General features: G+C 42.1%; 2 protein-coding genes across 2 annotated transcripts in view; one reads left to right on the top strand and one right to left on the bottom strand.

The window, feature by feature from the left end:
• The window catches only part of SLC5A8 (solute carrier family 5 member 8), a 27,978-nt gene extending 4,261 nt beyond the window's left edge, over positions 1–23,717 (top strand). The window contains exons 3-15 of the mRNA XM_026109503.2: positions 1,269–1,320; positions 2,894–2,961; positions 3,856–4,010; positions 5,502–5,642; positions 9,988–10,117; positions 10,878–10,966; positions 12,276–12,388; positions 13,760–13,827; positions 14,135–14,221; positions 15,353–15,558; positions 16,773–16,876; positions 18,690–18,775; positions 20,233–23,717. Coding sequence (XP_025965288.2) covers positions 1,269–1,320; positions 2,894–2,961; positions 3,856–4,010; positions 5,502–5,642; positions 9,988–10,117; positions 10,878–10,966; positions 12,276–12,388; positions 13,760–13,827; positions 14,135–14,221; positions 15,353–15,558; positions 16,773–16,876; positions 18,690–18,775; positions 20,233–20,364 — 1,431 coding nt within the window. The 3' untranslated portion in view covers positions 20,365–23,717. The remainder of the gene's footprint in view (positions 1–1,268; positions 1,321–2,893; positions 2,962–3,855; positions 4,011–5,501; positions 5,643–9,987; positions 10,118–10,877; positions 10,967–12,275; positions 12,389–13,759; positions 13,828–14,134; positions 14,222–15,352; positions 15,559–16,772; positions 16,877–18,689; positions 18,776–20,232) is intronic.
• Positions 23,635–24,295, bottom strand: part of ANO4 (anoctamin 4) — a 225,747-nt gene continuing 225,086 nt past the window's right edge. The window contains exon 28 of the mRNA XM_064510676.1: positions 23,635–24,295. The gene's annotated coding sequence lies outside the window, so the exon portion shown is untranslated.

Raw genomic sequence — 24,295 nt, 5'->3', positions numbered from 1 at the left:
TGGGGAGCGATACGCAGGCTGGAAATCACAGTTTCCCCGGGGGTCCCACTGTCCACTCTGGTATGCATTGTGCTGGGTGCGCGGCAAGGGGCCACGGCACTTGGGTAACATAGGTGCAGCGTTTCCCCCCACAGTTCACTTGGGTAACATAGGTGCAGCGTTTCCCCCCACAGTTGGATTACCGCCCCAGTTACCAGCTGGCTCGTGCCCCAGCGTAGCCACTGGCCAGGTGGCACTGCTCCAGCACAGGAGCTGGTTTGGACCTGCTCAAAAGCCACAGGCAGCAACCCGCCAGTTAGCCATCCAGGTTGAGATTGCCGCCTGCACCTGGGGCTGACCAGGCACTCTCTGAGTGCTGGGTGACTTCTGAGGCTGCTGCTTTTCCATGCACCAGCCCCGCTGCCACCCCCACAGGGGTGCAAATCAGGAGTCGGAGGTGTTCAGGCATGGACATGTGATGCGAGTCAGCTCAGGACCTGAAGGCAGCTTGGATCCCTTGCCTCGGGTCCCCTGACCTTCCCTGAAATCGCCTGCTCGTTGCTTCCCCTGGGCCATGTCACAGCTGAACTTGTCCTAGTAGTACAAGGCAGTAGTAACAGTGGTAAAAAGGCCAACAGGGTTTTAAAATACACCTAAAGAAATTACAGAGGATATCAGTGCGTGAGTTCCACTGTGCTCTTCCGAAGGGGTGGAGTATCTCCTTCATCTGTCTGTATCTTTTCCTGTAATGGATGAAAATACAAATCTGCTGATAACCATGCTTGGCTTCGTTTTACAGCACAATAATCCCTGATGACACTATCCATAACGACTAATTAATGCTGTATTTCTTGTTCTCATTCATGTGCATTGTAGCTGCATACTGAGAGGCATATTGATCCAAAGACTGAGAAAAAAATTGTAATAGATTCCTGTGTGCAAACTGTGTGTAAATCTCATCAACATTTTCTTCCTTTTATTTCTGCCACATGACTGCAGATTTTAAGCAATAAAGCAAGTTAATTAGAAAAGCCAAGAAAAGCTGAAGAGGAGTTTGGTATTTAAGAGTCACTGTGGTATTCATTTTAAGAACACTGGACTGTGAGAACGCAATGCTTTTTAGTCTCAGACATTCATTTATCTTCTAACAGGTGAAATTATTTCTCAACACTAAAGAGTACTTGGGTATTTAGAAAATACAGATTGCATAAATGCTTGAAGAGAAACCATCTCAGAAAGCTATCACCTTTACATTTCTTTTGATTTTGTATCTTTTTTTCTCCATCTAGAGTTTATACACTGGTATTGTCATTTATGCTCCAGCTCTAGCATTAAATCAAGGTAAGATGAACATACTGCAACTGTTACTCTACTGTTAGAATTTTTTCTGCATGTAGTACTGGCAGGCTTTTTTTGTAATGCACACCTATAGCTCAAGGCTCAACTGTGAAGTCCAAGATTTCTGTTAATCCCAATCGGACCAATGATAAAAAGCCTCCCAGTTGTAATCCTAGTCCTGTAATCCCTAGTTGTAAGGGATTATAGAAGAGATTTGAGGAAAAAATATCTGCTCTCCTTTACGCTGACTGTCCAGGGATATCTTTAGTCATGACTATATGCAGATAAGTTAAGAAAAACTAAGTAAATTTTGAAGGCAACTGACATACCAAACACATGTTTAATTGCCCTGCTTTAGTGCTCTCCTTCAAGAGGAAAGCTAGGTAAAAGTTCTTCTTCAAATCACGTTTTTCCATGCCAATATGGCTTTGGACTGCCTGGAACTGTTTAATTCAGCTCATCCTTTTGCCTGGAAAAAAAACAAAACAAAACAAAACGAAGAGCTCTTGAACTTCAAATATCTGCTATGGTATTTCCAAAATGAAATATTTCAGTTTCCTACTTTGAAAAAGAGCTACACTTATTTTTAAAGGGGAAAAAAGCTTTTGTTTGGAGCCCAATGAAACTACACAATTAATTTGTCTATTTGGCAAAAAAAGTCAATAACAAAATGCAAAGGAAATATTAATCATTTTGGCTAGAATGAAAATCATAATTGCTTGGGTTTTTTTTTTGTCTTGCTCATTGAACAAGAAGAAAGAAAAAAATAAAAAACTGCCTGCATTGTTCTTCTCAGGTGTATAAGAACCATGGGTTTTATGTCCTTGAGGTTTTATATTTGCACGGTAAAGATGCACCAAAACAAGCTATGATCTAGCTGGCTCCCAATCAGAAAGAATATTTTTCCTTGGGATTGGTGCAGTATTTTTCATTAGCCTGAGCTGTTCATCAGTGAGACACATGGTGTTGTGCCCGGCACGGTGGGACTGCACCAAGCTCGGGCAGCAAGAGCTTGAGTACCAACCGTGGCACAGTCTTGTCTGGCATGGACATACATACCTGTTGTATTGCCCTAAAAGAAAGCAGGATGTAACAGGCTTTTAGTCTGACACACTGTCTTGCAGATGACTGTTTAAACCACCTTAACTCCGTGGAGTACCCTCATGCTGTTTACCTGCTTTGATCCCTGGTGAAAGACTCTGTGGGACAACCCTGGTGCCTCAAAGGAAGGACATGTATTTTAAAACCTTCCTGAGCTGGAAGTATTCAGATGTGTTGCTTGTTGATATTCAAATTAAAGACAAACAACTTCTTAGGTCTTGAGATATATCTAACTGTTTAGGGTTGTAACAACTGTTTTCCTCACGGCTTTTTTCCATTTTTAGAATTGGTCAGGATGAATCCTCCAGCTTAGACACACAAATCTTATCATTGCAATTTTTTTATTAACTTCTACTTTAATGTGTAACTTATTTCCATTTTTTTTTCCAGCAACCAGATTCAGGTCAAAAATAGACCTTCAAGGTTTTGCCCTCAAAGCCTCATTCACATTGGTACCCTTTCCCCTCTTTTCCAGTCACAGGCTTCAACCTCTGGGGTGCAGTGGTGGCAACTGGTGTAGTCTGCACATTCTACTGCACATTGGTATGTGGCTTTAGCTGAGAAGAATCTCTTTTCCTTGTGCCAGTCATATCAAATATGGGATTTATTGAAAAGTAACCGCATAACTGGGTTATCCCATAGGGGTACATTTGACAGCGTAGCTGTAGCTACAGAGATACATTCACTCAGGGACTTCTCTGCACTATTGAAAGGCGGGTAGCGTTGACTGAAATCTTTTCTGTTTTGATATGTTCAAAATTTTGTTGTTGCTGAAGGAACAACAAAAGACAGATTTTGCTTCCTAAAAATCCTCCTCTGTTTTTTCTTCTAAACTAGTAGAGCTTAGCTGTGTAATTTGTCAAGCACCTGCTCTTTGCAGCCATAATAGTCCTCTCTGTTATTGAAAGAGCCACTGAAAACAGCAGCGTCACAGGAAAAAAAAAAAAAAACAGTCTTTAGATTAATACCAGTTGCCCCAGTGTCTTGAAAGGTTTAAAAGGCATCTTAGTGACATAAATTTATTTATGTAATTTGGATTAAATCGTGTTTATTTTTAGTCGCATGAACGGTACGCTTTCTGAAGTTAGTGAAACTGTATACGCAGAAGACTAGCACCGGCTGCACACTTACATCCTGATACAAACCAAACTCTGAATCAAGGGTTGATTTTGTTGGGAAGGAAATACTGGATTAAACTATACACATGGCCAAAGCATGATACACTCCAAAAAAGGGTCAGCATGTCCTGAATGGGTTCCAGGATGCAATTCCTAAATATCCCGGTACAAAATTATCTCTGTTCAGGAGGAAGATGAAATTAATCTCTTTTGCATAATCCACATAATCCACATAGTACCATTTCTCTTAGTTGATTGTGACTGTATAACAGTGGAGCAGTGCTCTTGCTGTACCTGATCCATGCTGCTCCTCGTGCAGGGTGGCCTGAAGGCCGTGGTGTGGACAGACGTTTTCCAGGTTGGGATAATGATCGCTGGATTTTCATCTGTGATTATACGAGCCGTGGTGGTTCAAGAGGGAATTGGACGCATTGTGAATGATTCCTACTATGGAGGAAGATTAAACTTCTGGGAGTGAGTTTGTATTTGCAAATAATGTGCCTTTTTATTCACAGTACAACTATCTGCAGAATTAAGTTGCTCTTGAGGGTACGAGGTAGGGGAGTTGGGATCCAATTTTTGTGTATTTTTAAACAAGCTTACCTAGTTTGAACGATATTTTTTAGGTTTTACACGATGCAAAAACTTGTAAAGAGAAAAATCTCTTTGCAGAAAATTATTTTGTCAAGTAGGTATTTTAAGGATCTATTTTGGATTCCTGTGAAAGTGAATGGTGACTAGGAGGGGACAGTCATATTCATAATTACAGTTTGCAAACAAATGATTTGTTATTTTGGGTACTGAACCAGATGTTTGGGAAAATAATAGTTCTGGGCTAATCTGAAAATAGGGCATGTTTTTCTTTTCCTTAAAAGAAAAATCTGATGGGAAATTTTGTGGTGTATCAAATAAAACACTTCACTCATTTGGAGATGAAAGTGTTTGGTTTTAACAGTATTTTAACTTCCATTATTGTAACTATTAATAGACTAAAAACATGACTTTGCAAGGTCAATAATATTCATTTTTGACAGTGTTAAAACAAAACACTTCTTCAAGTTAAAAAAAAAGTTTATTGTACTTCTTGATGAATAGGTGAGTCCTGAGAAACTTCCTCTAGGGCTATTGGTAACAAAAGCTTAGTTTGACAAATGTTACATTTTGTCCTTTTGTCTCTCAGTTCATGATATTCATAAGGTTATTCTGCAGATCTCTTCAACAAGTTCTTCAGTAAAGAATTCATCCGTGGATATTTTCTTCTTTTGGTGAATGGTGACTTTTCAGTCTGTTTGGCTGACTTGCAGTGGTTATACAGCATTGCTCCTTCCCCCATTTGAGGGTTAACAAACAGGAAAAAAAAAAAGAAAGAAAAAGGAAGAATAAAGGCATGTAATAGGAGAATTAATAGGACATTGTTCACCAAGATAAGCATCCTCTGGTGCTATGTTTGAATGTGATTTAAAACAATTTATTTCTGGCTATTTAAAGCCTGTTCTTCACAGCACCTAATGTGTAGAGCTAGATCAGCAAAATGTTATACAGAGCCTCTGTCCATCGAAGCTGGACATGCAAACGCACCTTTGTATTGGTGTCGGACTGATGTCCCTGGAGATAAGGCGGCATATTACACTTCTACTGAAACATCATTTCATCACAGCAGTCACAGTCATTGCGTGCACACAACTTTACTTATGACTATAGTCTACAGGCAAATAAATTTGTCAGAATAAGCCTTTGGACACATCTGAGTTTTTTGTTGGATCAGGATTTCATATCTGAATTTAAAATTTGCTTTCTGTGATTTCATATAAAATTGGAGTATCTGAATGTTCAAAAACTGGCCAAATTAGAGGGTTTATATTAGAACAAATATGAGGATATTTCTTCTCCTAGCTATTAAGGTCTTATAACATTGAAAAAATTTTCATATTCTGAGTTTGTTTCTTCTTTTCCCTCTCTTTGTAGCTTTAATCCCAATCCTTTGCAAAGGCACACCTTCTGGACAATTGTTATAGGTGGGACCTTCACATGGACTGGCATATATGGGGTCAACCAGTCTCAAGTACAGAGATACATTGCATGTAAAACCAGGTTTCACGCAAAACTGTAAGTCTGCCTACAGTAACTGTTTAACATCTAAATTCAGCAGAGACTGTTCTTTATAAGGAAATTGTTTTTAAAGAAGTGTCTTTTCCTACTTGTAAAAGTTCCATAAAACCTACCTGTAAAAAGCAACAACTTGCTTTCCGCTTTGTGAACCAGGTTAGTGCTATAAATACTGGTATTTGAATTACATATAATTGACTGTTACATTCAACTTTGTGCCAAACTGTTTCACTGTGCCACTGCTCTTGCATACAAATAGCTGCATTAAGTTTATATGCAACCTAAAGACCAAATGATGTAGTACTTACTTGTGCTGAAGCCATCTCAAGGCACCATCTTTAATTGCTACTCTATTAAACCTAAATCAATGTTCGGGAATTTTGCCTGAATAAAGACTAGAAGAATTTTCCATACAGAGGAGTACAAGCATTGGAAAATACACAAATGTTTTATTCAGTGATAAAATTTCTAAGGAATCATATTTTGTTTTCATGATAGTCATGACGTATTCTTTAGGAGTTCACTACAGAAACTAAGAGTTCTGTTTTCCTTGAATTTAATAATTTCTGATCAGCCTTTACTCTAGACCAGGGTATATTTATTAATTTTATTATCTTATCTTTATAATCAGTATCCCTCCAGTAGTCCAGAACTTAGGATTTAAGACATATTAGCAAGCTTGTAAAGTCTTTCTATTTATAGGAGAAATACATAGAAGGACATTGTAACTATAGTCACTATAAATTCCATAATACAGTGACACACAGTAGAGAAGGAGTTTTATGAAGGCTTTCACTTTAAAAAGTGAGGAAAACACCCACAAAATCTTTAGCTTACAGTAGTAATGAAAATCTACTTTTCAGTCATTCACACTGCAGACAGGAACGAGCTGATGCTCATCATCAGCCACATCTCCAGCACATGATGTGGCACCTCCGCAATCGCCGGCACGTCTGGCTTTCAGGCTCTCCATGTTGCAGTGGCAGGAGGTGCATCCCACATCTGTAAAGCCAGCAGGTAAAACTGCATATAGGCAACGGCTGCCTACATCATACCCAAACTGTGTGCCACTGATACAGCTCTTTCCAAGCGCTCGCTCCACTTGTGGCCGCATTCTCTTGCACCCTCTTTGTAATGAGGGACATCTCAGGGACGTCCCAGAAGTAGAGCATGGCCAAGGGGAACCTGGCACCACGGAAGCTTCTGGGCAGACTTTCTGAGCTGTTGCACAGCTTTGACCATGGCTGGAGGCTACCTGGTTCCAGAGGGGGTTGGATGGGATTTATAGCTCCTAACAAATTAACGGCAGCACTGCCTTTATGAGCAGAGTCCTTGCCTGCTGCTGCAGCCGGTTGGATTCTCTGGCATCTTGCTTTTGCCTGCTGATATTCCCCCCAGCACAGAGAGCTTTCAGTATAGCGGTTATAGCTTGTCACAATTATAGACAGTGGCATTCTGCAGTAACTATCTAGCTCATTTACAAGTGTATTTATAAACACCTCTGGCAAGTCACATTGGTGGCCTGCACCTCTTATTGTCATTTAACCTGCACACAGAAATGAAAAATGTTGTCAGGTCAAAAGAACAGGGTTTTGCACTACCGTTGCATTTACTGAAAGGTTTTAGATGAGACAGCACAATAATAAATCAGAGCTGAGAAATTAATTCTTTCACAGATCCCAACTTGTGGTTTCTGGGAAGGTCTTAAACAATGATACAAGAATAGGAATTTTCTCAGGCTTTGGGAATGGATTTCACCCCATTTAAGAAACATACTAGTAGATATGGACACATGCTGCATCCTCCAACTAGGTAAATCGAACATAAAGCTCATATATGAATGATAACAGACATTTAGAGAAGACGAGCACTTTCAGAAAAATAGGGGCTACTAACACATTTTCTCTTACTTTCCTTTCAAGGTCATCATCTGGCATGTTTCAGTGCTGAAATCTTAGAGCTAGATTGAAACAACCAACCAAAACTAAGCCTTGCACCATCACACCCCCTACTTCACCCAAATTCCACCCTGTGTTACTCCCCTAGAATTAATGGGAACACCTCCCTCCATTAGTGCTACAATTATTATAATCCAGTGCTTAGTCACAGGGCGTACCTTGAGCCAGGAGGTAAATCAGAAGAAAAAAATCTCAGTTTTCTTTTCACGGTCAAACACTGACGCAGTTTAAAAGCAAGATTTGCCAGATCCAAACAAACAATTCCTTTTGCTTTCCTGTATTTCTCTGCCTTTAATTACTTGACTTTCTAATCTTTGCTGTAGGCTATAGGCTAATACTGCTATTACTCCTGTTCAAAGCACTTGGATTGATTTAACTCATTCGTTAAATTTTGTGTTAAACAGCTTCTAAGCACCTTGCATCAAGGCAGATTAAGCCAATACAGGAACACTTTCAGTTAAATTGATGCAAGAAACCCAACCAATATGTAATTGTCTGTAAGAAGAATACTTCATTTTTGCTTAATTAGTCTAGAGAAAAATTTTAAGTAATGCTACTTTTGCATTTAGATCAGCTCTAATTGCAAATACGAAGCATGAAAGCAGGGTTTCCCATCCTGAGTTATCCCATCCCAGCTTTTATCTACATAGGTCTTTTTTTTAGGAGTTTTTGTTGTGTTTGCCTATGAATTTTCTGTGATATAGCTAGCTCAGCTAGTTAATCTGTGGTACTCCTTCCTAACCATACATATTTCAATGTTGAGCAAGGCCTATAAGGTTAGGTTTACTTCTGCATCCACTCCACCCCACATCCACTTCTGCGGCTGGTCCTGTAGAGCAGTTCAAAGGCTATGTCCCTCCTTGGATACCAAGAGTGCTAAAAGACCTACCCAAGCACTGCAGGCACAGATATGTTTGCACAGATACCAGAGCTCCTCCCAAAGGAGGTCTTAGCAGTTGGCACAGGTCCAGGGCATATGATATGCCAGGAAATTGAGTCACTATCCGTGAATGACACACAGATAACTGTGGGGTAACTACTGGAAAGGAACACTGTTTTTCAAGGCTGAGCTCGAGTGTGTTTGCTCGAGCTGACCGCCATAGGTAAGCTAGAGTGCAAAGAACTTGGTGACCCAGGAATAGTCAAGAGCTGAAAAACATTCAGATCAGATAGGAGGGGAAAAGCCCTCACTGAGGGAGGAAATGGATGAGAGAAACAATTTGTTTTTCACAGCCAATAGAGAATATCAACTGCGTGTAGCAAAATCAGCATTAACACTTGAAGATCAGCATTTCTGCTCTACCTCTGTGTTAGCTGTCGCTCTGGTCAGGATGTGGGGAGAAGGTGGAGTTACTTGACCATATCAGGCTTCATGTTGGTTAGTTGCTGAAGGGGGAAGCTCTGGGACCAGTGGCAATCCCCTGCTCTCTGGAAGTAGCAGCTCTAAGTAACTCCAACCCAGATCTCAGGAAGAAGGACTGTATGCTTCATTGCTGCCTTCCAGAGACTTTGTTGGGAGGAAATGCTGCATTTATTGCTTTATAAGCATGATTCCAGCATTGCATAAGTACAGTACTGCCGCTCCGGAGGCAAAGGCGTGCTGGTGCTGATTAAAAGGTACCCCATACTTTGATCTGGGACACCCTGCCTTACAAATCTGACTGAGATTTGTCTTTACCAAAGGGTGCGGTGAGGGGGGAATGTCTTCGTGCCAGCTACCTGCAATTTGAAACTCGTGCACCTGATGAAATGCGAGATTAGCCATGTTTGTCCAATCATTTCTTAATGAGATTTTTGTCAGAGGTTGGGCACTCAGACCATACTATCGAGAACAAAGTATAATTCTTATATTTAAAAATGTCAGTGACAGATCTGGTGACTTGTTTGAGGCCGTATCATGACTCCCTTTCAGGTGTGCAGTCACTAACTGGGACGGCTCCTCAATGGTACATGACTGCTGATGTGAGCACCTGTTCACTTGACTCTAGAAGAGGCTCACACCTAGAAGAGATCTGGTCCACTGATCACAGCATAGCGGGATATCTAGCTCCTATCAACTGCAGCAGCTGCTGGGCACCTACACGTACCTCTGTGGAGCTGGGGTTGAGCTGCATACAGCTCTTGTTTCTCTGCAGTTGTTTGCTGCCCATGCGTAGCACTGAATGATGTTTGTTTGGTTTTTAAGCTGAAGTGATCATAGCACAAAACACTGGCTCAACCAGCTGCTCCTTCCTTCCTGGCTGGTCAGGAGCCAAGCAGGGGCGCAGCCCGCCATGTCCGCATGTGCTAGGCTATATTGTGGCACCAGCCTCCTGGGTTTTCAGGGGGGTGAAATTCTTCAGCCTTGACTTTCTTCAAACTTGGCACTTCTTTGTATGCTTGTGCAGGTCTCTCTATATCAACTTGGTGGGCCTCTGGGCAATCCTGGTATGCGCAGTGCTGTGCGGACTGGCGCTGTACTCCATCTACAAGGACTGCGACCCATGGACAGCTGAGCAAGTCTCAGCACTAGACCAGGTAGAGCCCCCACGTTTCAGCGGAAGGGCAAGGGGTGGGATGCTGCCATGGGGCTTGGCACACAGCGGAGCTGAGGGTGGCCTGCCATCTTGCCACATTCACCTGGGGCAAGAGAGGAGAGCCCAGATGAAGCTGCTGACTTGGATGTCTCTTGCTGAACAGTCAAGGTGGAGAGAAGAGCTGGTACAGGAGGGAGACAGGGCTGCTTGAGCACCTCACTGACTTTAAGGGGTGACCACTGGCCTCAGTTCAGTGGCTTCAGGTGCTGTAAGACATCACTGGGAGCTTATCAAGGCACAGATACCTTTACCAAAGTCTCTAAGTATGAGGCTATTTGGCAACAATAAAGAGCACGTTGGGAGACTTGACCATCGTCTACCTGCAGTGAAGGAGCACGATAAATCCACTAATGCTTCAGAGACAAACAGGCCAATGATGGTTGTGGTGGACACAAACAAAAATGCATAAAATAAGAAGCTCCCAGAAAAATCAGGCTGTTCTTTTGATGTAGGGGCAGTTTGTTCCTCAGGGTTACTGCTGCCTGTCTAAAATCTGAATCCCGATAGTGCTTACTGTATCTCAAGTGGATGATTTAGGAATCATTTTCTGTGTAGAAAACCAATAAATAGTGCAAAATGGGACACTTAGAATTAGAAGAGCTTGTTAGGATGCCAGTGAGAAGGTTATAACAAAAACAATACAGTGCAAAAAGAAAAATTGGGGCTAGATAGTAATATTTCTTACTCTCTGAACTTTTCAGCTAATGCCCTACCTAGTTCTGGATATTCTCCGTGATTTTCCAGGATTGCCAGGCCTTTTCGTGGCTAGTGCCTACAGTGGGACATTAAGGTAATTTAATAATTTGGAGTCTAGTCTAGTCTAGAAAAAAATTCTTTTTTCATCTTTATTAGGCTAATGTTAAATTTATACTAAAACTTTTGCATTTCATTTCTTTGTCTACCTGATTTTTCATTCTTAAAAAAAAGCATTATGAGCTGTTTGACACTGCATCTTAAAAATTTGCAGGTTTCATCGATAGCTCTTTGAGGTCTTAAGACTCAAAGCTGTTTGGAGTTCCCTACTAACACAGGAAACAGCCACCCACAACATAAGCACTAACAAAACCTGCATCTCTGCTTTAACGCCCCTCTGCTTTAGGAAGTTGTAAGTTTTATAAGCAGGTGCTTATGCAAAATAGCTGCAGTTCGGGGGAATTTTCTACTTTGGAGGAATTTTCTACTGTTCATCTTTAACTTTCCAGTTTCAAACCTGCATAATTCTAAACACATCTCCCTTTTCCTGATCTCTACAGTCTTGTTTACAAAAGAGTTCCTGGACTTCCAATTGTCTTGAGTGAGCCCCATGAAAACAATGGTCACTATGTATTTTTAATGGAGAAAATAAATAAATCTCCTTCCATCCCTTAGTGGGGAGTGTTCTGTTCCACTTTCCCCAGGTGTGTCTTCTGGGAAATACCGCCTCTCCCAGGAAAGGCTTCGAATAACAGCAAACAGATAAAAACTGGCAAAACTTAAGAATGTGATAACAGAATAATTTTTGGCTCTGAATACTTGTAGTTACGTAAACAGAGAGAATAGCCATGGTAGTTTGTTTTCATGCTTTGAGGGAAAGGCTGCTGGCTTGTGAGAGTAAAGGTGCAAATAGTTACAAGATCGCCTGACTGGCTATGCACCTTAGAGGTGCTGATTTCTCTGACTGCGAAGGGATCCTGGAGCAATTTGGTTTAGACTACATGCCTTATTTTTAGATGACTATAATTAGCTTATCTGAATCCTTCTCTGAGAATGGCCTGCATGTAGGAATTTTACCTAGCCAGATGTATGCTATATAGATTTGTAAAGATATTACATATAAAGGTACAGCTTAGCTATATGCAAAAGATCTTTTCATTGACTTCTCCAGGCCAATCTTTTCATCAAGACCTGCCTTGTCTTCACTAAGATCAATTATTTTAAACAATTTTCCTAAGCTATTAACTGTTCCCAGTTAGTAATAGTCATTTCAACCAACACAGCTGTTACATTGGTTCTCTGATACTGTTTCAGGCAGTAGCAGCTTCTCCCTGCCTTTAACCATTCCGTTAGCTGTGATTTCAACTCCTAAGATAAAAAAATTGTATAAATCATGTGTTCTCTAGTACAGTGTCCTCCAGCATCAATGCTCTGGCTGCCGTGACCGTTGAAGACCTCATTAGGCCACACTTCAGACCTCTCTCGGAAAAGAAACTGTCCTGGATTTCCATGGGGATGAGTGAGTATGTCTGGAAAAATATCTTTTCCACTTTTACTTTACAAAATGAGATCTTGATTTGAATCTCATTTATGGCAGCATAAGTCAAGAGTAAGTCCATTCAAACCAGTACAACTACATTGACACAGTACTTGAAGGAGACCAGATCAGGAATGTAAGCTTTACACAGAATGGGGGAAATGGCTATTTCAAGTGAACAGAGGAAAAGAAAAAAGCCATGTTGTTTGATCTTTAAGCAGTAAAGATGCACTGCATCTGCATTCAGTATTGTTTCCTCATACTACAGAATTAAATGTCTCTCGAATGGATGTTATTTTTCTTGTATCTGTCAAAAATTAGAAGAACGGAAAACAACTTTGTGACAAACCTTTTGAAAAGGGACTGATGCATGAGCAACAGCATCCCGCCCCCAGAGTATTCAAGAGAATGAGAAACTGCATGTCTTCTCTGATATACCCTCAAATCCTCAGTCTGCTTGGATTCTCTATTTAGCATAGCTCAAAGAAGAGGGGAAGAACACAGCTGAGCAGATGGTTTATGTCTCTAAAGTGCAGTCACTGTCTCTGCTGGCTATTCTGTCTGATACCAGCAGTAGGTGTGGCCCAGGACAGCATGTGCAATAAGTGTAAAAACCCACAGTCCCAATATGGTGTCATAACCCAGGTCACTGAGCACAGCATGCTGGTGGCAGGTGACAGACAACCATTGAGTATCATCGCCCAAGAGCATTGTTTCTTAAATATTGTTGCAAGTTATGTTCAGGCCAAATTTGTTGGTGCTCCGATATTATCATGAGCTGCCTGACATTTCGCATTAAACATGGGGATTAACTTACTGTTTCTGTCCTTGTACAGTGAAACTCAGTAGGGTGGAAGAGGAGAAAACAAATGAGGCAGTGTTATGGGTCCTGGGAAGAAGGGACATTGGCTGCTCAGGGTATCTACCCCACCGTGACCTGTGACATTCTTCATCGTGGTGCCAGCTCCCAGTGATCTTCCAGCATTTACTTTCTTGCTCCAAAGCTTTAGACTGAGAAGCAAAATCCTTCCTCCAAAATAAGGGCAATTACACAGATTAGCTGAGCAGTGTAAACAATGTATGTGGTTTTGCCAGAATGGCTAATCCTTGCTGCTATTTAGCATTAAATATTTCAACTAACCTTCAGTAATATACAGGAAGAAGATTGCCCAGTTTGCATGAACTCCTTTTAATGTAAACATCAACCTGGCGTTTTTGCTGATTCAGGAACTCTTAGAAACAATCCAGATTATGACAGATTTGGTTTGGAGATGTCAGGAGTCACACTGGGTCAGGGGGAAGTGTTCTTCAAGCTCCAGCAGATTCACACCTTGTTCTGCCTTTCCCACATAGGCCTGTTTTATGGCGGAGCGTGCATTGCTATGGCTGCATTGGCATCTCTCATGGGATCCTTGTTGCAGGTGGGTGTCAGACAGCTTTTTCATGCCCTTGTTAAATAACCCAGAGGGAACTGTGTAAGGAAATAATTGCTGGATATCATTATGAGATTAGTTTTTATTCTTTGTTGGGTATTGGTTTCAGAAAGCCCGAGGCCCAGCCTCAGCTCTAAACACCCCTGTAACTATATCTAGTCCTGCTACCTGAGAACATGCTGGTTACAAACTTGTAATTTCTTTCCCCCCCCCCCCCCCATCTCCCTTTCACACCATGATGGAGGCTTTACCTTTTCTGAACAGCACCTGATAGCAGACTTTCTTCCTTCCTCAGGCAGCACTAAGCATTTTTGGCATGGTTGGTGGTCCCCTTTTAGGACTGTTTGCCTTGGGAATTCTCTGCTCCTTTGCAAATGGAGTGGTAAGTAGAAGTTAAGCCTTGTTGGCTCAAAATTCATCAATTGTTTTGGACATCTCCATTTTCTCATAATTTTGTGTTGGGCAGCAAGGGAGAACTCTGATATTTTCCATGTAGCTCTTTCCCTTTGCTCCCCTTCCTACTTAACCCCATGAAGTGGCCAAACAGGGCTGTATAAGCTTCACATGTCTAGAGAAAAATATTATTCAGAATAAATATGAAATCTTGTCAAGGATTGCTGGAAAAATGCAGTTTTAGAAGAAGCAGAGAACCAAGCATCTTGACATATAACTGAAAAAAAGTCAGCCCCACAGTAAGCCTGGAGGATGCAGGCCTGCCTGAGCAAAAGTGGGAAACAAGGGGTCCAAATACTTGCCCCATGCAGGCAGCCAAGTGAACCAGCAAGTTCAAACACCAGCCACCAGTCCCTTGGGTGGGATGGAGAACCCAGAAGAACAAAGGGCCTAGAGGGGCAGGCAGTCTTCAAAACTCATCTGGAAGCCAGAGGTGATAAAAAGACCTCTTTAAAATACAGACTGAGTTACAGTGTTCTGGTAGAGTCCTTCAGAGTCATAAAAATCAGCATTTCCTGAAGAAAAGCTGTTCCATCCAAAGTTTATTTGGCCAGCTCTGAAAATACAGCCCATGGGTTAGTCCAAGAAGATTGTTAGTTATTAAGGCTCACTGATCACTAACTTTTACCTTTTTATAACTTGCAAATTTTATATATATGCTGAAACCATATTTGCCAACTGCCGGACAAAAACCCACCCTAAAGCAGAATATGTTTTTGCAAGAACAGATCACCTCAGTAAAAGGAAAAGTTGCTTTATCTTCATTCAGGGAGGGTCTGAAATAAAGCAACTTTTTCATATACAGAGCATCCCAAGGCTATCATTTGATCATAAAGGTGTAATGGCAAAGTAAAGAGGGCTATGCTCAGGAAATATGAGTAAACACTGTTTCCCAAAATAGGAATGAGTAAACTCCAGCTCTTCCCAACTGTTTGAGTGTATGTTTCATTTTTGCTGTGCAGGCTGCAGTTTGGATTATTTTGGGTATTGCTTACTCATTCAGTTCTGTTATGTACTTTTGCTTTTCAGTTAAATCCAGTTTTCATTTTCTGTTTTGCAGGGTGCATTTGTTGGTCTTGTCAGTGGCTTTGCTATTTCACTCTGGGTTGGAATTGGAGCTCAGATTTATCCTCCTCTCCCAGGGAGGACTATTCCACTAAGTCTTTCAACTGCAGGCTGTAACATATCCAGCTCAAGCAATTTCACTTCATCAACAGAAAATCCATTAACAACACTCTTCCACACACAAGCTGAAGAATATACAAGGTATACAAGTCCATCACGGGTAATCAACACTGCACACATTTGGTTTAAAAACACTGTGAACCTCTGCCTGGCATTTAGGTTAATGTAAATATGCCCACTGGTTTGCCTAGCTGATTAATTAGGAAGTAACAATTTTCTGTGATTTTTTTCTGTCAGAATGAAGTCTGCCTGCGTTCTTCCAGAACAGAAGTCAAAGTGAATCTGCCTATTGACCTGAAAAGCTTTTGTTCTGTATTTGAGTCTAAAGGCTTGGATATGCTTTCCTGGGAGCCATGGCTTTGGAGAAGGAATACAATTTATAATTATAAGATTAACTTCCATACCACCTTCTGCTGTATGAATCAAAGTTGTAGATGGTTAAAGGGGAATTTGGCAGTTTAACAACTCTGCCTACAACAGCTTGTCTGTGCAGATATAGCTCTAACCAGCAAAGCCAGAAGTGTGTGTGATGGGAATAATGGGCAAAATAGAAGAGTTTTTCTGCCCTCTGCAATAGACAGAAGTTTTACTTTTGTAACCCACAACTATAAGTAACAGATACAAGTAATAATGCAGGGAACAGCAGGAACAGGAGCTAAACAAAAGTTTCCAGGGATTCACAAATCCTCACACCTTAGAGCATCGTACAGTCAACAGTAGACACTGTGGTGCCTACATGAGTGTGCAACTTCAGTTTCACAGGCAACATGCCTCGCACAAGACCTCTAGCCTTGCTCAGGGCTGTGGGGAAGTCACTACTGCAATGGACAGGGCTGACCAGGAGAACAGTCAGATGTAACAGGCAGTAAGACAGTTGCCGATTGTTTTTGGCTCTTTAGAGTTGAATGTGGCTAATCTGCTAGCATTTTATGCCTTTAAATAACATGCCCCCTCCTAAAGATGCTATCACTTCATCTGGCTAGCTAGAGTGCTCAGCTTTGCACTAAATTCCTAGCAGAGACAAGATCATCCTGTTTTACCTGCTCTGTCCCATTCATTGTCTCACTGTACTGACCAATCCCCTCCCCTATGAAGAGACTTGCCCTGCAAATTTTAAAATCAGATTTTTGAATGCACATTTTATTACACAGAGGTAATTCAACAGTACCAGGTCACTTGCTGGTTCCAGAAGTAACTCTGCATTTATAATCAGTCTAGAAACATAGACAACATTTTCAAGTTGTTCAGAATGGGAAGGCAGAGATGACAGACTCTTTTTCTGCTCTTTTCTTTAGGCCTGCTCTAGCAGACAACTGGTATTCCTTGTCTTACCTCTACTTCAGCACACTTGGGACCCTTGTCACAATAGCCGTGGGAATAGTGATCAGCCTCCTCACAGGTACTCGTCCCAGAAGTGTCACTGAATGCAAGTCTTGGTTCTCTTTCAGGCTAAGATGACCAAGTAGAGAGCTGGCATTGCTATGGTGCCAGGGACCCTGCTGCAAAGGCTGTGTAAAAGTTCCCATCCTAACTCTGGTTTCCTTCCCTTAGCCCCTCTACATCCCATGCTCAGTCTCTGCCCACAGCAAAAGATACTTCAGATTTCTAAGGACACTGAAGTTTCAGCAGTTAACCTGAGGGGCAAGAAGATATGAATCTATTTTTCCTGTTTTATTAGATCACAGCAGGTGCTGAGGTTTAAGGGTTGTCCCTGAACATGGCAACAACTCCAAGCAAGGAGATGCACCTATGCTGCTTCAACAGGACAAAAGCAGTTTTACTTTGAGTGAGTTCAGAGCACTCAAAGGTTATTGTCTGAGCCTGTTCAGTGCATGTTTTTCCACCGCATTCGCCAAGCATGTACCTTGGAGCTGCGTACCCTGTGCATGGCTATGTTACTTCTTTCTCAGTAGTCCCTGTACTATTTGTATAGGGGGCAAAAGCAACACGTGAGACTGGGTACTCATCCTGTGGGATCTCTGCTTTTGCATCTGGCCAACATGCAAAGTAAGCCCACCATCCACCTTGCCCACAGCAGAAATAGCATAAAAGCAGCTGCTCACACAGCTTTCCCACTGTGCCCAGCCAAATTCCTGCAATAGCACTCAGACTTTGGTGCTGCTGGATTTCAGACCTAGTAGTCTAGCCTAGAATTGCTTTAGAGGTGAACTCTCTCTTTTTATTCTACTTCAAGACCAGGCAGCTCAGAACACAGTAGACAGACTGTCTTCCATTAGATTCCTTGTACCTTGCAAGCAATAAGCATAAGATGCACTTTTACCACTTTCTTTTCCTTGTTAGCCACTCAAAAACTTGCTCCCATTTCTTTCCTCTTTCCCTCTAGCCTACCCTTATTTCCCTCACTGACATGCACTCTGCACAGGACAAGGTACAGCTCTGGCAGGGATGCCTGTAGACAGGTTTTGCCGCTTACCTGCTTGGGATCGGGACATTTGTAGCCCTTCTGCTGACAGCCTCTCCACCAGGCTGTTAAGCCATAGAACAAAACAGAAGCTAGGCAACTCTACCAACTCAGTAAATCCAAAAGAGAAATCTCATACCCAGCTTCAGACATGGAGCAAGTCCCTAAGAGAATTGACTCAGACCAAGACCCGATTTAAGTGTCAGGTGGAGATCAGCGCTAACTCCCAGCACCTGCATCTCGTTTCATTTCCGCACACATTCCCACACCAGACAGTTAATCTTCCATGCCCTAAAAGTGCCCAAGTACTCCATTTCACCCCTTGACTTCTCTTAAATAACTCACCATAGAAATCAGTGTGACCTGGTGTGAGGCTACCCTTACTTTGGAGAACAGGAGCCCTGCTGGCTCCAGGGCAGCACCTGGTACCATGTGTCCTGCCCAGGCTGGATAGTCCCAGATATCACTATATGCGATTCATCCTTTTTGAGGACTGTGTCAGCATTTTTAACACAATTCAGAAATCTGGAGAGGGTCTAAGAAACTCTGAAAAAGAGCTAAGGTATTTCATATAGACCCTGAGGATCATGTTACATTTTGGGAGATGCAGGGGATACAGTGCTATGAAAAAATGTTACTTTCCTTGAGGAAAGTAACAGCCACCTTGTAATTGCCTGATGGCTTTTGCTGCATGACTCTGTCCTGCTGACTGTCCTGGTGCCCATAGCTGGGCTCTGACATATCAGTCACACGTGGAAACCTGGCTGATTGAAACCTGCCTGTTTTGCAGGAGGACTAAAGCAGACGACGGACCGTAAATTCCTGCTGACCAAAGAAGACTTCCTGTCCAACTTTTCATGGTCTAAATCTGAGACAGTAAGTGTAGTTTTATGACTCCTCTGATTTAAAGCAGTCTCCCCTTGTGGGGACAAAGGCACATAGTCCATGGCCTATTTTCCCCAGCAGGATGAATAGCATCTGATGCTGCCTGATATGACTGTCCGCTTTAAAGCAGTAGCAGAGCACGAGGTGGGTCAGGGAAAAGCAGCTGGCACAGGCAAGCAAGCTATGTTTGGCCACAGCTTGACTTCAGTGAACAACAGAGCAGCCACTGAGACAAAAGAGAGTTGTTCTCAGGGTTTCTGCCAAAATCCTCCCTCACTACTCTCTTGGAAGCTGGCCCAAGGCATGCTTCAAACTCAGCAAAGCCTCCTTTGTTTGTAAACATGTGTTCTCTAGATTCTGGGGAGGCTGCAACATTAACTACTGGTTGAGGGAAAACATTTCCAGTCAGTGTATCTATTTCCTAGCTCCCTCCCTAAGGTAAAAGAAAAGGGGAGAAATTATTGGCTAGAGTGGAAACATCTCTTATAAAGGAGAACGCAGGGGAAATTTGGTTTTCAAAATAAACTATAGGTTACCTTTCAATCAGTGTCCTCTGGACGTTGAACATGCAAGTTCAGCTCTGTTCAGCGCTTTTCAAGTGCTGCCGTAGAGGCAATGATATCTTTGAAATGATCCAGTTTGCAAAATGCCTCTGCCCCATGAGATGCCCCCTTTTATTATGATGCTGTGTATTTTGGCTTCTGGATACGGAAGGCCTTTTTACTATGCTGCATGCTGTTTGCCCATGTCACTGGAGACCAGCTGATATCATTCACTATAGCTCCACTGTCTTTAATGGACTGACATCTGTTTTCACCATCTGGGATTTTAACCCCAAAAGTCTTTTTTTCTAAAAAAAAGTGAAAGCTAATTCCCACAGCAATGCTAATTTCTGCCTGGAGCCAGAAGAAAAGTGTCTTCCTAGTTACAGCTGGGAGTTGGGCAGCAAGTGGTTGGCACCACAACTAAAGCAGAAAGTTAATTGTTGAGAAAAAATTAGGGGCAACTGAGACTTTCTGCACGTGAAGAGCTCAGCTTCTCAATATGTTTAACAGAGATAGTGCACCAAAGCAACAATGAGTGTTAATCTGCTTTTCATACCAAAGATGATTAAAGGACCAAGGGTTGGCAAGCAATAGCTTGGAGGTCCAGCGGTGACAGATCGCTAGACAGGAATGTGGCAGTTAAAACTCTGCACGCCCAAAAAAGCCTTAGACACAATTTGCAGGACAAGAATAGTTTTACATGACTAGTAACAATATACAAGGACAGTTTTTCCATGCCCATAGAAAAATACCGGCTACTGCAGTGAGTCACTATTTATCCTCTGTGTTTACCTGCCAGGCCTCCTAATTAGCTGTGTAAGTCAGGCCTGACTCAGCTTGCATGCAGGTCAGACAGGAAGGCTCTTTCTTCCACTTCACATGGTTTTTGTCTTTGCTTTTCAGCCAGAGAAAGTGGAAGTGTTGAACTGGAAACCATTCACCCTGGCATCTGAAGGAACCGACAACCCTGCTTTCAGCCACATGGAAATGAAGGTCTCAGGCAATAAGGAAAAAGTCAATGGCCTTCATATATGACACGGGGCCATGTCAGCCCATGAGGACAGTTCTGCTTATATATTAAAAGCATTGCTGACATTCCTGCAATGGATCAGTTACCAGCCTTGCTGGTGTTGTGGGCAGAAGTCTCTGCAGAGCTTTGTGGCACTGTCACGCTTGTATGACCTTGACATTAAGAACATGTCAAGTGAGGAATCAGGTCTTTCTTGCTCTTTGCTCTTGCTCTCCCTGTCTCTTGGGATCTTTGCAACAGGGCTTAAGGTGATGTCTCTAAGTGAAATGTTTGCCAGATATTCCTGAGCCTCCTGAAAAATACCTGCTTTTAATCTCAGTTCACTCTCACAGCAAATTTTTTTTAATAAGATCACAATGTTCCCCCAGAAATGGCTATTTCTCTTGTTTGTTTTTTGGTTTTTTTAAGCCATTGAAAGTATGAAGAGATTAGTACTGCAAGATCTTATCAGATTGGAAGAAACACAGGTTTTTCTAAAGTACAGCAGGCGTATTTAGTGCCATCTGGTTGCTTAGTAGAAATGATCCTGAGAATGTATTTATTTTGCTGTTTTTGTTGTGTATTTTTGTTTTCATTAAGCCACTTGTTCTCAGGTTACCTCTGTCTCCTCCTTTCTGCTCACTGCTGGGAGCTGCAAGAGTGCCTTTGGAGATGGATGGAGGCAAGAGTTAGTAATATCCTTCCTTTCACTCCCTCCCTCGCTCTTCTGCCCTGTCTTGCCCATACAGAGCTGGTCCTCATGATGGAAATGAGCTAACTGGGCTTTTCATTCAGATCCATGTAGCAGAGCCACAGCAGTCTTCTTCATGCCCACAGTGCTGGCCAAGGACCGCTCTTGCACAGGGCTGGGTCTGGCGTGGCAAAGATGTTAATGGAAGAGGAGTGGTCTCTTTGCTGTGCCAGATGAGACCATTGCAGAGAGAAGGTGGTGGCAGCTGCAGCTGCCACCTGCAGAGCTATGCACTAAAACCTCATGCAGCCATTTGTGTTCTTTTGGTCCCTGTTGTGACAATTCAGGTGCAGCCATCACGGTTGGTCCAGATTAGGCTAGAGCCCATCTTGTGTTTCAGCAGGTGGGCAGACTCTGCTGCACCACCATCCCAGGAAGGGGAAGCGATCACAGAGGCGGTAATTTGAGGAAGGCTTTTCCCTCTGGCTGGACTGCCGAGGGGAGCTGAATGGCACATCCTCCATAACCACATGCTTCTGTGGTTGAGAAGGGTGCAGACCCCAGTAGCTTGCTCATACTGTGTGCTTGCTGGCGTGGCAGGGAACAGACCTGCTCTGTTGTTTGTACAGCAGGCCTTCTGCTATAGCTATACATGGATATTAATACTCCTCTAAGGCAGCAGAATAAGCTTGGACTATAACAGCCTTTGCAGGAAAGCCAATCTGCGGAGCTCATAAAGCAGTTGTGCTTGAGACCCAAACGAAACATTGACTGCATGTCTTCAATGCTTGCTAGAAGTCATGCTGCGGCTGTGCTAGGTCCCAAGCCACTGCAGCTTGGAACAGGACACAGTGCTAGTTTATCTGCTGTGACCTGGGCCCTTCAGTATTTAAATCAAGCTACTTTGTGCCCCTGTGACAGAGGGTACTTGATGATCTACTGCATGAGATGAGCTGACAGAATCAGAAAACATTAGGAAGTGAAAATGGGCTCCAAGAGGCTGGCCTTTTCTAGCGAATTACAGGCCAGATGCCTGCTCTATCTTGTGTTCCCATATTGGAGATGTGAGACAGCAGCATCCTGAAGAAAGTCTTCTGGGATCCGGGACAGGGGCCTCTATTCTTGGACTGTCCTAGCCACTCTGAGACTAATCCACCAAGTGGAAGAGTTGCCTTTGCTTCCAGTGCTGGAAAAGGTTAAGTGCAGCCCATCCAGCCTATGGCCCTGTCTCCATGACACGGGAATAGACACTGCATTTTGTATTACAGAACAGTTCTTGAGCACTGGAGCAGAATAATTTGTACTTACCAGGAACTTTCAGCGCACAGATCTGAAAAAGGGAAAGTACTAGGATATCCACTATACTGCAGAGTGCCAAAATGTAGTGAAAGGCACTGGTGTGCCTCTACTCTGTTGTACAGAGCAAGCCATCAATGGAGAAGACAGCAGCCTCTGTGCCCACTGGTATGGGTTACAGTGCTCGCAACACACTCTCTTCATGCTAATCTCCCATCTGACTGTGCTTCCCGGGGTGACTGATCATTACCAGCTGGTTCCTATAGAATAGTATCGCTAAGTCCTTTATTGCACTGCTCTGTACTGCAATCATTTTTTGCATAATAACTGACACCCCATTAAACTGTCTTGGATGACCTGTGACTTCCACCTGGTTTTTTTTCATGGAGTGAAGGCTAATTTTCCCAGTTATCACAGTTAAGAAAAAGTGTAGCATCATTTTTTTTCTCAGTGTTTTGAATTCATATAATTTATTAAAACCGAGAAAGCACATAAATAAGCATCTTAAATTTTGACTTATGGTCTGACATCACTATTTAAGCAATGAGCAGTCATTTAGTTTTGATTTTGGTATGAAGTGAAAGTTTGGGCCACATGTATCTATCTGCAATATCTATTGACCCACAATCAAGATGGCAAGATGAATATTCCCTGGGGGAAATATCTTGCTCTAGAAGGTTTAGAGACAAGCATCCTTGAACTTTGCAGAGGACTCTGGGAACTACCCCATTTATTGCTACCTAACCTCCCAGGATTGCTGCAGAGGTAAAGAGTGACCCTTTCTGACCTATTTTTTTTCAAAACACTTATTTTTTTGATCAGCATCACTAATTAAAGCACTTTTAATTCTGAAAAATATTTTCTCTGGGATCTTACAGTGTCCTCCTCTAGCTGGACTCACAGCCAGGGCCTTGCCTGAGTAAAAGCAGCAAGATAATTCTTAGTGTCTCTGTTGCTCTCCTCCATCCTGATCCCTTCTCTATTCCAGCTAGAAGTGCACCCCACAAAGAAGTGAAGGATGATGAAAGTCTATTAATTCCATGTAAAGTGAGAGCACTCCACACTGTCCAAATTACATGTAGCATCCAGTAGGGTCAAGAAAGAAAACAAGTAAGAACATTAAAAAAGAGTTAAAATACAATGCTAATAACATTTGACAATGTAAACATGCAAAGGATTCACAGCGAGAAGGTACTGACTGGATCTTGTTCTTTTTGCTCTGCATTTACATTTGCTTCCACTGAACTGGTCTGCCTGCTGTCTGAAAAGATAAGGTATATAGAAAGTAACTCATGAATGCCAAACAGCAAAGATTTCATATGCATAATTTATTTTAAAGTTTATTGTGTCACATTATACAAGCATTAAACATGGCTTTATGTTGATGATTTATTAAGTGTGAAAACTTGACATTCTTTCCATAGGATTTTTCTATTTACAAATAAACAATCTCTCTATATACTTTTTATATATATTATATATATGGTAAATAACATAAGTCCCCTCAGAAAGATTTGAAATAAAAAAGAACTGATTTGTAAACAGGGTTTCAGTTGCAGTATTTGGTGGCTTGAAAGCAGATGATGTTATATACCTAGGCTCTCTTTTTGTCAAAGTATCCAGGTTTTTCATTTACATTTATTATTCTAAGATTTGTAAAACCAACATGGGACAGAATGCAAAAAACGTAGCAAACAGGCTGAAAAACAGTCCCAATATACAATTTTTATCTTGGTTTTAAAAACTGGAGTATAATTGCTTATTAAGTACATGCTTGCTGTCAAGAGTGGTCTATGGTGATCAATCCTATGCTGATTGCAAGATGATTCACAGCAAATCCTTTGATGTGTGCTGTCCTGCTTGCTATGGAAAATGTCTGTGGCATGCACTGAGGTTGCATTTTCTCTCATTCTCTTGAAGGTAGTGCTCTTGTGGAGCTGGAATAAGTAAACAACATATAGGACCATCAC

The sequence above is a fragment of the Dromaius novaehollandiae genome, chromosome 1 (assembly GCF_036370855.1).
Source record: "Dromaius novaehollandiae isolate bDroNov1 chromosome 1, bDroNov1.hap1, whole genome shotgun sequence".
In the NCBI taxonomy this organism is placed as follows: Eukaryota; Metazoa; Chordata; class Aves; order Casuariiformes; family Dromaiidae; genus Dromaius; species Dromaius novaehollandiae.
This window is presented reverse-complemented; position numbering and strand designations above follow the sequence as displayed.